The following is a 15,052-nucleotide window of genomic DNA, read 5'->3' on the forward strand; positions in this document are numbered from 1 at the left end:
CCACCCTCTGGTGTCAGGACTGTCAACATGCAAGACAAAGGATATCTCAGTGACCCAGTTAGACATTGGCAATGCATATAAACACATATAGGACTGTTTAATATTTTATGGCACTGCACTATATGACTGTGAACACAATACAGTGTGTGCCTGCAACTGAAACATGATTGTGTTTTGTTTTTCCTTTGCAAAAAGCTACAGGAGTGCACAGTTGTACAGTTACAGGGAAATTAAACACCCCATTAAAAGATAATTTTACATTTTTGACTATTAAAAAAAGAACTCCAAGATCTTTCGATAGCAATGCACTTCAAACAAGATTAAAGATAGGCAAGATTTTATTTGAAATAGGCCATGAGAACTTATTAAAACAATGTTGGTATGTTCTTAAACACCCAAAGCTATCTGGTCTGTTTTCAACATCTCTCAACAGTACCGGATCTGTGGGAACACAAATGCTTTTAGTCACAAGTCTGGTCATGTTGCAGTATTTCTGTGCTGTGCAAAGTAGCGTTATTAATAGAAAACAGTAAACACACCCGAAATGCATTTTTCTGCCAAGCAGCCAATGGCAGGAGAAGAATAGAAAAACTGAGGCTGCCCCCACTGGGCGATGAGTGTGATGCCAGAGAGAAGCCACTCCGTGTCACTGACATCGCCCAGAGCTCAGTGCAGCTGTGAGGAGAGCAGGAGAGAAAGGGAGGGAGGGGAAGGAGGGGGTGTGAGCATCACAGCTCTGGAGCAGGAGAAAAGGAGGGGAATTCATGTGGAGGAGGGGTTTCATCAAGAGTGAGAGAGCTTAAAAGAGATGGTGAGAAAAAGCAAGAGAGCGAGAGACCGCGTATGTGAGGGAGGAAGATGCTGTTGCCAGGGAACAGCAGTGAAGTAGAAACGTCCATCTTTCGCAGCTCGCAGGAGGACAGACACACGTCAAACCATGGATGCAAAACGGACTGAACGTGAGGAGAAGGAAAACAGCTGATCCTGACTCCCTGTGGCTTCAGAGAATCAAAGAGAAGGTAGGCAGGTGTGATTACATAACCACCATAACACATACTGGTGACATCATCACATCAGGATTAGAGCCCGGGGTGGGGACATCAGTGTTGGTAGAGGGAGGAGGGGTGGCAGAGGGGATTCAGTAGGAGCAGAAGTAAAGATAGAGAGTGATCATCATGAGATGAGCTAAAAGCGCAGGGGGAGGATTATCTTTTGTCCAAAAAGCAACACTGCATCTGACTGGCACAGGCGACTGAAAAGATGAGAGCAGGATGGTGTTTGCTGTTTGGTGACCCTGACTCTCCTGACGGCTCTCCTCTCTACAGGGGGACACGATTTCTTTCTCAGCCTCTGTTTGACGCTTCAGTGAACAGCAAGAATCCTCCAGCAGCCCACATGCAGATGTAAACAGTGATGATCAACACTCTGCTCAGGCAGATCTAAGGAGGAGGTGGAATAAAATAAAGAGGAGCAACTGAGAGCAAAACAGGGAAGCTTTCAAAACGGCACAGAGGAAGTCTTCCTGATCACAGCAGGTGAGTACCCTGCCTGTACACACTCAATTATTTTTTCTTCAGGGAGGCAGATTCCCAATCAGTGACATGATATTTAAGGCTTTGTTTCATGCTGCTGCTGTTTGTGAATCAAATTACTGAAATGGTGTCTGTTTCCGTTTGTCAGATTTGGGAGGGATGGCAGTCGTGACAGAATAGCTTTTTCCTTTCCTGCACATTTTAAGGCCCTGGCAATGTAACATTTCAATCAGCTTCTTAAGCAACCGTCACGAACAAGTTTTCCTGTCAAATTTAGAGCACTTATTGTTATTTTTCAGTAGATATATATGTGTCTGTTTGCTCCTCTTACTGGCTTGAAGTGCACTGGGCTCATTTGGGAAAAGGTGGTCACCTACTTTTGTGTACCCATTAGGATTTATTCTAATCAGACCACAGCCATCCAGCCCTGATGAAATGGATTAGCTGAGTTTTCAAGTGTTAAACTGTTATGTGATTGTTGCTCATTAAGTAATAAATATGAATGTCATGAGATTTGATGCCAAACATCGGGGGGGGGTTCTTGCAGTCAGACAAATTGAGGATGCCTGTACTTGATCATGATACATTGCCTTGCCTTTTATCACCAGTTGCTTTAATGATGCTTATCTCCAAGCCGCAAACCACGTAAATGATCTCATAATGCCGAGGAGGAAGGAATCCTATGATGTTCCATGCACTGCTTCACTTTTGTTTACTGTATGTCACAGAATGAGAAAAAAATATTTAAAGTATAGCTTCTCTATGTTGAGTATTTTCAGTTATTTGCTTTCCACCTCTGTTACAGATTATGAGGTGTTTGGTTTTACAGGCACAATGCAGTGAATAGCTCACGAGATAGTGTTTGGGAAATGAAGGCTGCTCTGCCATCTGGACTCAAATCCCTACCGCACACGTGCTGCTGCAACATTACTTTGTGTCCATCAATCGGCAGTTCACTGTACAAGCAGCTGAGCCTTGGCAAGAGACATCTGCACAGACAGCAAACCACACGCACGGATCTGCTGTTTCCGTGTGAATTTTCCACTTAATTCTCAGCGAGTCACTCCCCTCTGTCATTCTTAATTTAGCAGGGAAAATGATCAATGTGTTTCACAAAGCTTTTTTATTTTCTTCAAAAGAAGTGTGAGAACAGGAGGTGGCCACTCAATGAGTGATTTAAGGTGTTGGGTTTTTATTAAAGTGTCGTTTAAGGAGTTCCCCATCAAGCTCACATCAAACACTGCATCTTTCTTACAGGACAGCACAGTGTAAACACCATTCTCCCACAGCACTTACAATCCAATCACAACACAGCAGCTCCAGCAGCATTTGGCTTCAGGGCATATGCCTTTTAGACCCCTTTTTTTTCCAATATAGGCCCTGATGTGTCTCGCTACAGCACATCAGTGCCATCCCAGTGGACAAATGGACTGTGGTAACGTCTGCTGCAGTATGAACTCTGGCCGGGAGAAGTGATGTAGGAAGGGCACTCCTCCCCCCCATGCACACATTTCTGACATGAGACCCACACATGATGTTCATTCTGTGCATGACTGATCCTTGTATGATACCCTGCAACAACAGACACAAACACGAGACACAGGAAAGCTTTACGTCACATATCAAGACAAGGACGTGCAGCATTGGGTGGAGGCTTTGGTCATTTTTGATTTGGTTATGTAAAATATGGAAGTACAGATGACTATCTGCTTTATGGAGGCTCGTATGATTTGTTGGTATCGCCCTGAGGGGCTGTGTGAGCAATGTGGTGTTTTCTTTTTGTCTCTTTCTCCGGGGCTGTAGGGACAGCAAACCTACAGGGACTTATTTGAACTATTTGTGTTTATTATGACAAGTGAAAATGTATTTTACAATAATTACCTATGGCAATGAAGCACCAGTGTTTTAAGGGACTGGCTTTTTTTGTCACTGGATCTCACATTTTCTGTGTGTTATGTTTGCTAGTAAAGGATAAAAGTTTAAGATTTTGCAGGATTGTTGGTTGGATTCTTCTCTACACCAATGTTATGTTTTCTCTTTGCTCTCCAAACCACTTGATTACAGCTCACAGAAGCAAGATATTTTGGGTACGTCAGCTTTTACATGGCCTATTTAATGGGTGGTCCTGTGATTTAGTATATTGCTTTCATAAGCTTGTTGGACTCAAGAGACACTTTAAAAGGAATGGTCAAAATATAAGAAAAGGAGGCTGTAATATCCTTAATCCTTAATAATTTTTCACTCCCAGTTATAGTAATAATTATACTGCTACTGATAATAATAATAATAATAATGATTTTATTCACATAGGAACTTTACAAAGAGAGTTTACAAAGTGCTTTAACAAGCAAAGCAAGAGCAAAAACGGGATACACAGACAGCCAGTGTTACTAACCAACAGTTCAACTAAGGTAGAGTTAGGATAAAGTTCAAACAAGAGGACAAAAAAATGCAAGATGCAAAATGTAAATTTGAATAAATACAAATAAGACTAAAAACAATAAAAGCAATAAGTTCAATCTCCAAAAGCACTGAATCCTACATTTCCCCTAAAGCCACTGGATAGCGTGTTTCATTTAAACCCTCCCTGTTTGGTAAACACCCACGTCTTTCAAACTCCACACCTTCAGTTTGTAACGCCGGCTGGCTGTCGTCAGGTTATCTCACTTCAGTATCAAAATTCAGATAATCCTGATGAAATCATCAGGGTTGCGTAAAATGTGTAAAATGGGTGGAGTGTGCCTTTAAGCCAGCCACGAGCACTGTATCTTTTAATAATGTTTCAGCACTTGGCTTCCTGCTGAATGACATTGTTTCATTTGTTTGTCAACCACAGTGAGCTGAAGCCCGTCCTCCCTGGCAGAGGATGGGTACAGCAGAAGCTACTTTGCGCATGGACAGCATGGAGGTAAAGGACGAGTGGCAGGATGAAGACTTCCCAAGGTACTCCTCTGTGTGTGTGTGTGTGTGTGTGTGTGTGTGTGTGCGTGCGTGTGAGCAATTTGTCCGATTTGTGCAAAGGCTTTGACAAACAGGCCCAGCTATGATGGGGAGTTAGTCACGTGTGTTGAATGCTGAAAGGCAGCAGGTGTGTTCTTTCCTTGATGTATTACGTGATTATGTTGTGTATCATGTCAGTGAGCAAAACAGCAGCAAGCACAGAGAATAAAAGAGGACAAGTCAAACAAGTCACAGTGTCCACAATGGAAAAGTAGCTCGTAAACCACTGTTTTACTGGCGACAATCATTTGTACAGCAGAGGACATGTGTTATTTAAGGACATCCACTGTATTTACAACATGTTTATGTACAGTTTATTACATAGTGTCATCCATGTTTGATGTCTATCTGCTGCAAGCCACATGATAATATAACAATGGCATCCTGGTGGTTCAGTTGGCGAAAGTTAACACAACACAAATGATGAAATTAGATAAGGGGAGGGTAATGGGTAGGTATAACAATGAACATAATAGCAGACAGTTCAAACGTGAGAAACTTATAGAGAAACGTTTGGGAATGCTTTAAAATTGTTTTTCTTTCCCCCGCTGTTTAATCTCCTCTTGAATATCTGTTGGTGCCGTCTTTAACTCACCTCAACAAAGCTACTGACAACATAATAACAGCAATTATCCCAGTAGCTCCATCAGCTCGCCCATACTTGTGGTGTTTTAGGGTGTGTTTGTCTATGCATGCATGTCTGTGTTAACGTCTGTGTCTGTATACGTGTGTGTGTTTGTACGAGTGCTATCTACTATAATCTAGCCCTCTTGTGCCCCGGCGCTGAGGGTTCAGCTGTCTTATTATAATGTCAGAGGGGAGATGGTAATTACTGGTGCTGCTTTCTCACCCAACACATATTGTTTCCAAGGGCACGCTGTTATTAAATAACAGTAGCACTGCTCCATAAACAAAAGAGTAAGAGCGAAAATGTAAGAAATGACTGCTCATACCTTATAGTTTATTTAATTTTTCTATCATGGGAATTTAATATTAATGTTAAATATTAACTTACAGTTAGAAAAAAAAAACAATTTTATTTTTTTATTTACACTGTTTCAGTGTCATAGTATTAATGTATATATGCTGTATATTCATGTCTTTCTCTTCAGGCCACTACCAGAGGATGGAGACGTTGATTCTTCATGTGGCCTCACTGACATCAGAAACAGTAAGTGGAATAAATGCATAGCTTTAATTATATATTTATATCCCCCCCCACTATCCCTTGAGTTACATATTTCCTGGCCTGCCTGTCCAGATCCGCCAACCACTCTCAATGTGGGCGAGACCATGGCCCAGCGTAAGCGCCGCACTCTGGTGGCCCCCGACATGAGCCTCTCTCTGGATCAGAGCGAGGGTTCGGTGCTCTCTGATGAGTTTCTGGAAACGCCCGATGACCTGGACATCAACGTAGACGACATCGAGACTCCTGACGAGACAGATTCGCTGGAGTTTATCAACAATGGCAACGAGCTGGAGTGGGAAGGTCAGACAGAGGTCAAATGATATTGGAAACTTTAGATGTTGAGGAAGGTACAAATTTTAAAGTCAGGGATGCATGTTGGACTTTATTTGAGAAGCAAGTCATGTTACCTGCAGTGTCCTTGATTTGAGCCCTGCCTCAGGCGTCACATGTCATCTTCCTCTGGCTGTCCAGTCACAAATTGCTGCCAACTGTCAAATACAGCAAAAATGAAAACAAACACTGATTTGCTGTAATCACTGCATGGCTCCAGAGTCAAGGTTGTTCTTAATTGCCCAGTTTCTGTCCAGAGCAGCTGAATGTTTTTCATTTTTCAGGAAATATTTCCATCATTGCCTTGTCCTTTGTGTGTCCATCAGTGGTACAGTACAGCGATACCGCCAATGATATTCTAAAAACTCTCATAAAGTAAATACTTACATTGTGTTTTAATCTTAAAGCTACAGTTGGTAACTTCTGTAAAAATCACTTTTGTCCTATTTGCTGAAACTGTCACTACATCTTCACAGAAGCACATAAGACAGTCTGTGAAAGAAATCATGTTCCTCCTTCTCCTACTGCTTCTAATGACATTTGCTAGAATCTACCATGACTGTTGGAAAACAACCAATCAGAGCCGAGGAGTCTCTAGCACAGCTGTCAATCATATCAGTCACTGCTCACGAACTGCGGTCAGACTGTCAAATTAGGCAGCGAAAATATTAATCATGATTTTGTTACTGCATTGTGTATTTTTTGCCTCAAATATTTACAGAAACATATTTTAGTGTACTGTTTAGCTGTGAAATGAGAACATTTTTGACCTGGCTGGAGGGGGTTCTTGGTTTTTGTGCGACTGTTTCCAACATGGAGGCTAGGTCATTAACTTAATCACTTGCAGTAATGCCATTAGAAGCAATACAAGAAGACAGGGACAGGATTTTTGCTGCGATTCAAGTTTTACAGCAAACAGTGACAGCAAGTTCAAGCTCCTTGATCCTTATCTGCCTCATGCTGAATTTATATGATTTCAGAAATGTTGAGGCAGTTGGGGAAGGGAGATTAAACAACTGAACCATCTTTGTGTCACCTTGTGTCTAGACGACACTCCTGTGGCCACTGCCAAGCGTCTTCCAGGTGAAAGTGAAGAGGAGAGAGACTCATCTGGTCGTCTGTGGCGAACAGTGATCATTGGTGACCAGGAGCAGCGGATTGATATGCAGGTCATCAGACCGTACCTGAGGGTGGTCACACATGGAGGTTAGTAAAAGAATCTGCGAGTCTGTATTTTTATTCAAATACCCAAGTGTCTTTGTGTTTGGGCTTGTGTGTGCGTTTCAAAACAGCTTTGCCAAATGTGATTAACTTGGTTGAAAGAAAGACAAATTGCCCTCATCAAAGGATTGAACAAAGAGAGCTGGGGTAGTTTAAGTACAACAAAGAGAGCAGACGTGTGGATAGGACTTGTATAGAGACAGACACTTGATTGGGGGTTCAATAGACACTTTCAGCAGGAATTTACACAGTCTTACACAACAGTCCTGCAATAAATACTACTGTCACAAAGGTAATATTATGCTTTCTATAAACTGTCTTAGAGAGTTGGTGATTCAACTGTATGGTCATTTTGGAGGCTCCACTTTGTGGTGCTGTTGAATTGTATTGTGCTTTACTGACAAGTATTTCTATTATTTTGTCTACCCTGGGCAAAACAATAGAAATAATACTTTTTTCTTTACTTTGTGCACTTCTGAGATTTAATATTAGGAAGTGGCACTATGAGATTTTCAGTAGCAAACTCTGAAGACTCCTGTCTTTCAAGTGGTTAACAATACAGCTGAATTGATTAAGACTCATTTCCAAAAAAAAAAAAAAAAATCAATCCTGAAGAAGGCCTAAAACTGAAACTTTAATAAATCTGCTTTGTATGATAGCTGTAAAAACTAGCAAAAGACCATTTGGTTAGATTTTGGTGTGCAAACTCTTTTTGTATGTGCTGAAAATCTCAACTTTTGAATAGCTTACCATAGACTGTATAAAATAATGTAAGTAGCTACTGTGACATCACTCATTGGTTTGTGGACTCCCGCTTTAAAGCCTCGAGTTCGACTGTTCAGCCATAACAACCTTGTTTTTTTTTCTGCCTAACTTGGTCCAGAAGTGGATCTGATTCATAGACTGGAGCAACGCCTTGCAGACAGCCTGTCACTCAAAGCAGCAATGCCCTCAATCATGCGCAACTTTAAGCCCTAATAAAATGTAAACGCCTGAGTTATATAAAAATTCACCCCTCGTAAAGTTGTCATGAATGTTGAAATAAGCTATAGAGACCAAAACTGTTTTTGTACCAGGCTGTAAACATGTTTAATTCTGCTGTAAAGTTGAGCATTTTAACATGGCGGTCGGTCTAAGGGGAATGACTCGCTCTTGGAGCCAGCCTCAAGTGGCCATTAGAGGAACTGCAGTTTTTAGCACTTCATTTCAGCCTTGGAAGTTGTTGCTTGGTTACTACAAGTTTTCACCCAGACTTTAATAATTTTTCAGGATGGAAAAACCTGAAATCACTTTCAGACCATCAAATGACATTAGAACTTATAATGGAGCAAAAGGAAAAAAAAAAACATTTATATGACTCATTTCATGCACAAGGGAAACTCGTGCTTCACACTGAAAATATGTTTAATGATGTTAACCACAGCCAGTCCATAACCACCCACTCACAACAAGCATGTAAAAAGTACACAACTCTAAAACGAAAGTCATTAATGGAAGCAAACATTATAAAGAAAAGTTGTGTAGCGACTTTGAAAGCGATAAAACTGAGCAACTGATAAATACAACATGCAAATAAAATAATTCAGGCAGATAATTTTTCTTTAGCTTTTAGCTGCTTTTCAAAGCAGCCAGTGTCACACGAGTGCCAATGCAGCAGCCATCATACTGAATGCATGTCTCTCTCCTCTCCCAGGTTATTATGGAGAGGGTCTGAATGCCATCATAGTGTTTGCAGCCTGCTATCTGCCTGACAGCGGCTGTGAGGACTACACATACATCATGGAGAATCTCTTCCTGTAAGGTCTTTTCTGGTCTCATGAAGTTATATTGGGTAAAATGTGAACAATTGATCAAACTGTCACTATATCCAGACAGAAGTACATTAGACAGATAACCTGTGAAAAACAATTATGTTCCTCTGGCTCCTCCTGGTGCTCCTAATGACATTTGCAAGAATCCACGAACACAGGCGAACATGCAGAGTGCAAGAGCAGTGATTAACACTATGTTAAAGATTCTTCGGCTGTCATTGGTTATTTTCATTCAGACACCGTGGATTCTTGGAGGCAGAGGAACCTACTGTAGCTTTAAGGGAGTCTTTTACAGTAGCATGTTGTATTATGAGCCTTGTCATACTGTAACATTATTCTTCTGCTTTATTCTTTTATCACTGTGTAATTGATCAAGACACATGACTGGAAAAAATGTTTCTATGGATTATGCATGTCAAGTCTTGTTTGAAATGATTATGCACCCTAAATGCTAGAAATGAAAGATGAATATACTTTTCAAGGGAGAAGAAAGGACTGGAGACCATCGATCAATTTACAGCCGTTTCAGCACCACTGTGTCTTGATCAAAGTGAAGTTTCTGACTTGACGAAGACACAGTGGTGTTGAAACATCTGCTTGATGAATGTGCTCCAGTCTTTTTTTCTCCCTTGGAAAGTCCCTTTCCTTGAGCTGAGAGGCACCTGACTTGGTTACATAATTCCCAAGGAACCCTGTTTAAACACTTGTTTTGGCTTCATTATTTTGTGCAGCACAGATCCTGATCCACTTAATGTGAACAAGAATTCTTTTAAGTGAAGTGTTTTCATCTTATGTGTTCCTGCACAGTCTGAGTCAGATCTGAGCTTGTTGGCTTCGTCCTCAGGTACGTTGTGAGTAGCCTGGAGCTGCTGGTGGCAGAAGATTATATGATTATTTACCTGAACGGAGCAACTCCTCGCAGGAAGATGCCCGGCATCAGCTGGCTGAAGAAGTGCTATCAGATGATTGACAGGAAGTAAGACAGACATAAAATCAGAACAGTTTGGGCAAATGTGATGGTAATGAGAATGTAGTCAAGAATGTTAAACTAATGTTGATGCCAATGATGATACAATGACATTATGAGAAACATCACAAATACTTGAATGTCTCCTGCAGACTGAGAAAGAATCTAAAGTGTCTCATCATCGCTCACCCAACGTGGTTCATCCGGACCGTCCTGGCCATCTCAAGACCTTTCATCAGGTGAGGATACATGGCTTACAGTCCATTAGTCTATCCCTTGAGTTAAAGACTTGCAGAGGACTTCTTCTCTAAACAAATCTAAAAAAAAAGATAAGTTAAGGAGCTGTGTCATAATAATCCAGTTGCATATAGACTATCAGACTATCACAGAACATTAAGAGTTGTGCGACCAGGCCTGGCCTTAACACTGACATATAAGTGTTCAGACTGGATAATTTGACATTAACTGCATGTTGTTGATGCTCCCTGCAGTGTGAAGTTCATGGATAAGATCCGTTACGTTCACACCTTGGAGGAACTCAGCCAAATCATCCCCATGGAGCATGTGCAGATCCCAGAGTGTGTGTTGCAGTAAGTAGTCTGAGCCACCAAGGGTCACCATTGAGACACTAAACATGTAACAGGTTATGTTATGTATTGGATGCTTACTGTAATAATTCCTTGAGAGACTGCTCATAGCACAGTGGTCGAACTAAACCTGAAGTTTGTGTAATTGTTAGAATTTATTCAAATGTATAGTTGTCACAGTTTCTTTTAATGAATAAGTTATTGGATAACTAAAACAGCAGAGGACCAAGACAGTGCAAGAGTGTGGGTTTTGTTTTGACATTGGGGGGACACAAATCAAACCAGGGGTTTTTAGTTTTGGGGTCTATCATCTGAATATTTTCAGCATCAATCACTTAATTTCCTGTATTCTGGTGAATTTTATGCACCAATTTGTGCATCAGTTTATGGTGGAATTGTTTTTATTTTTGTCAAAATAAAAGTCCTCTGCTACTATGTTTTTATGGGGGTGGGGGACAAATGCCCCTGTGTCCCCGCCAACACAAACATGCCTATGAGATAGTGTGCAACTTGTCAAATACCGCCGCTTTCTCAGTGGATGTCGGCGTCAGACACCAACGCACCGAAACGCTCTTCATGGCAGTATGGTATGCACCAGGTGGCGGCTAATTTTGACACCACTAGCAACTACATGTAAGACCAAGACATAAGCCTGCTGTTTGTTTCCCATGTGAAACCAAAAGTTAATGGAGTTATTTTTATAACGTCGTAGTGTAAGAGTGCAGCATGCTACACTAGTGACAGATGTCACATGACAATACGTCACGTGATGAGACATACTTTAGTAGGAGCAGCACTCATTTTAAGCCAAACCATGATGCTTTTTTCCAAACCTAACTACATACATACAAAATGTGGTGTTTTACCTGTGTTGTAGGTTTATTTTGAAAAAGAGTGTATGCATGTGATGAGCAGAAACTGTACCTTTCCTGTGAAAACGGAAATGTATTTTGAAAAGACACAATGCATGCGACAAGCATCAATTGAGATGCCATCCGTGAATGTCCAAAACTGACGCAGGAGGCTGCCTCGCACTTTACATTTTGATGTTTAGGTCCACTGGCAAATTGTCAGTATTTGACAAGTTGGGATGAGAACAGGTTGAGCATTCACTCTCTAGACTTTCTGTCTTTTGTGGCCAACACCTGAGCACCAATACTAAAAGAAACCATGACAGCCACGAGCTTACAGAAGACAGGGATTTTCGAAAAAGTAAAAACTGATATTTGTATTGATACTGGTTTTTAATCAAACTGTAGGCCCCTGTTGGATTCAATAGTTTCAGCTTGGTGAGTTAACCTGAGGCTTTGGGAAGCTCTGCAGTGAATACTTAAACACAGTAAACCTATGATCTGCAGTAGCATACTGCAATAGCCTCGTAGCTTCTTCATATTGCTGGTGAGAAGTATGTTGATGTAATGGCACATCATTCTCACATTTGGTCTCTTTTTTTAAAGATATGATGAGGAGAAGATAAGAACACAAAGAGAAAGGTGAGCAGTAGATTTTATTTTTAAATTCCATGTTAAAAAAAAAAGTTGTATTGCCCACTCTTTTCCCTGTATGTATACCATTGGTATTATTAATATTTGCCTGTCTTACTTACAGACTTGAGCAAGAGCAGCAGCAGACAAACTCGACACTGCCTAAAGAAAGGTGACCCCATTTTGCAGTACATACAGTCCAGTGCCAATTTTAGGTGGATAATTTTCTTTTCTACTTCAGCACTACAACATGGGAAATGTGAAGCTATTTTATTCTTTTATTTAATACTGATGGCTGCTAAAAGTCTGGAAACATTTCACTCTCACTTACACACAGTAAACTTTTTTTATTAGTCAGTTAGAGACTGAATTAAGAAAACTTCTCCATTTGTATCAACAAAATGTGATTTACAGTGAAAGGCTGAATAGAAAATCAGCCTGGGCATTTCATCTCTTCAAATTAAGTTTGAGCAACTTCTTAAGCCAAATGGATATATTCTGGCAACAGAAAGCACAGCCTAATATGGGCCAGATAACCAAGATAAATATTTATATTTTCTTAAGGCTTAACGTTAATCTGTCATTTCCAGGCCAAAGTCAATGGTAGCAGATGTTGGTCGTGACATCTGACATTAAGGTAAGGGCTCTCACTGACATAACTGCCTTTCCAACAAACTTCACTCAGACTGGTTTGTAATGTCAGCCCACTGTAACTAATCTCTGACACACAGGGCGATGTTCTCTTCTGCACACACACACACACGCACACACACACACACACACATACACGTTCATGCTTATGTGTGCAAAAGAGACACGATACAGTACATCCACGAAATGCTGGAAGACTGCCTTTCTGGAGTTTTGGGTCACTGACCAAAGGTCCAAAGGGTCAGTTGTCAGCTCAGGGGCACCGAGATCCAATTTACAGCATTGCACCGAATCATGTTAGGCCACAAGCAGAAAGAATGGGAATACTCAAATCTCAGTTAATTAAAGCTTCTTTTAAAAAGATATGCAACTCATTTTAAGTCACAAATAGACCTTTGATTATTAGTTGATCAAAAGTAAATGCATCTGCAACTATTCTGATTATTGATTAATCGCTCTTTCTTCACTTTGATGAAGATGCAAATTGCCCAAAAAAATGTGAGCCTTTGATTACAAACATAAAGTTTCATTGGAACAAATGCTGAAGCACAAGATATAGTGCTGTATGATTACTGTCAGTCATCAAGTCCAGCTCATTTTCCTTTTTGCCAAGTCATGTTTCAGTTCTTTAAATTCAGACTGCGTGTCAGTCCAAGAAATGTTAGCTGATCCTCAAACATCATATTCCCCCCGTACCCATGTTACATAAAGCACAGCTGCTAATCTCTTTAAGCCTGCCTGCACACAACCGATCAATGCTATTTTTAATGGGTCATACAACCAAGGCAGATTGATCTACACACGCAGCCTGTCCTGAAATTGGGGGAAATACCCACCACAGCAGGTCGGAGTGGGTTAGGCTCTGAGGGTGGGTTATTTTAGAAGCTTCCCCCCCTTCTGTGCCGTCCTGCTGACCGTTCCTATCAGTCTCCATATATCAAAGGAGCTATCAGCCATAGGACTGGCTGAAATCCCAGGAATGAACAGGGGCACCGTCTCTTAACCAAATGCCAAGGGAGGAAGCAGGGGGAAAATAAATGGGCTCGTGTCAAGTGAGATTTAGTTTATATTAAGTGCATGCTCACTGACACACTGCCACATTTAAGGGTTTTACAGGAATTGTGTTTGAGGAGATGCACAAATGACATCTTTTAGACTGTGCGTATAAAGGTAACAGAGAAATCAAATTAATTAAACTGTCTGTATTTTCTTTACAGAGCTTTAAACTGAAGAACCAATGGGGGACATTCAATCATTAAAATGGGAGCCAGCCAAAACCGCCATCACATGCTTGTTGCACAGGGTTACATCTCCTGACTGGATCCATTAGCTGCAAGACAATCATTTCTCAAAAACATTATTTTCATTGATATACTTGCTTCTACAAGTTAATTAACACCAAAGCATTATAAGATTTAACTAAATCACAAAGTATCTGCTCCCTGCATGTCAAGTTGAGCTTTATCTACAGCATGACTTCAACTATATAAATGAAAAATTAAGGACTTGGATTAACATTCAAGCATCTTCCGACAAAGCCGGGGAATATTGTCTGTTTCAAAATGTACATACTTGTATAGATATTTTTGAGGAAAGTTGTTTGCACAGATGTTTGGTTTTTGATATGAGTGGCATGGGTATTGTTTGGTTTAATGGCCATTTACTGAAAAATAATGTGCAATGATATTGTTCTTCTTAGACCTACAGTAGATGTTACTGATGCAAATGTGCGTTACAGTTTTTAAGTTTTCCAGAGTTTGATATGCAGGTGGCATGCTTGTTTAAATCCTTCTGTCTCATTTGTTTTTGTCAGTTTTTAGGTCATTCGCCATCATATTTTAAAAGGTACTTTTGCAAGATGGGAAACATACATTGTTACATATGAAATTAAATATATTTAAAGAGAGAGTCAAATTAATTGCTTAAAAGTGTTATTTATGAAGATGTGCCATTTACTGTTTGTAAAAAAAGAAATGAATAAACGAACTAAAACAAGCTTTTGTCATGCTGCAGTTAATCACCTCTTATATCCAGCCTTGACTTCTGATGCAGAACAAATTAACATTACAGTTTCCAGTTTGGTCCATAATGTTTTGAACGTGCAGAGTTATTAATGATTTATGAGTGTGTGAGTGTTCTTTGTGTCACCTGACAGTCTTGTGTTGCTCTCCATAGGGATCATTAGGACATAACTCTGCTGAGGTGACCTTTCTTTATTTTTATATGCAATGTTACTGTGATCACAAGGTTGTAGCTCAATACATGAACTCATGATAAACT

At 40.4% G+C, this 15,052-nt stretch overlaps 1 protein-coding gene across 4 annotated transcripts; it reads left to right on the top strand.

Moving 5' to 3' along the window:
* The first annotated feature begins 725 nt into the window (after positions 1 to 725).
* Positions 726 to 14,746, top strand: atcayb (ATCAY kinesin light chain interacting caytaxin b). 4 transcript variants are annotated; one of them, XM_050032671.1, is made up of 15 exons: positions 726 to 1,019; positions 1,326 to 1,535; positions 3,597 to 3,619; positions 4,369 to 4,475; positions 5,645 to 5,703; positions 5,794 to 6,021; positions 7,099 to 7,257; positions 8,966 to 9,068; positions 9,928 to 10,059; positions 10,203 to 10,289; positions 10,542 to 10,640; positions 12,095 to 12,130; positions 12,246 to 12,293; positions 12,712 to 12,758; positions 13,990 to 14,746. In XM_050032671.1, exons 4-14 carry the CDS (start codon positions 4,399 to 4,401, stop codon positions 12,749 to 12,751), a joined length of 1,068 nt encoding a protein of 355 aa, XP_049888628.1. In that variant the 5' UTR covers positions 726 to 1,019; positions 1,326 to 1,535; positions 3,597 to 3,619; positions 4,369 to 4,398; the 3' UTR covers positions 12,752 to 12,758; positions 13,990 to 14,746. The 4 variants fall into 4 exon arrangements, 3 of the variants coding, with proteins under 3 accessions (XP_049888628.1, XP_049888629.1, XP_049888627.1); XR_007569079.1 differs by lacking the exon at positions 3,597 to 3,619 and having other exon boundaries at positions 12,246 to 12,336; XM_050032670.1 differs by lacking the exon at positions 3,597 to 3,619 and having other exon boundaries at positions 729 to 1,019.
* Positions 14,747 to 15,052: the final 306 nt, after the last annotated feature.

The sequence above is a fragment of the Epinephelus moara genome, chromosome 21, assembly GCF_006386435.1.
Source record: "Epinephelus moara isolate mb chromosome 21, YSFRI_EMoa_1.0, whole genome shotgun sequence".
NCBI classification, from domain to species: Eukaryota; Metazoa; Chordata; class Actinopteri; order Perciformes; family Serranidae; genus Epinephelus; species Epinephelus moara.

Bases quoted from the DNA above. Each gene is read 5' to 3' on its own strand.
- atcayb (XM_050032671.1), top strand. From the start codon at position 4,399: ATGGGTACAGCAGAAGCTACTTTGCGCATGGACAGCATGGAGGTAAAG. The intron at 7,258-8,965 runs GTTAGTAAAAGA...CTCCTCTCCCAG, and splicing joins GAGGGTGGTCACACATGGAG to GTTATTATGGAGAGGGTCTG. The intron at 9,069-9,927 runs GTAAGGTCTTTT...CTTCGTCCTCAG, and splicing joins ATCATGGAGAATCTCTTCCT to GTACGTTGTGAGTAGCCTGG.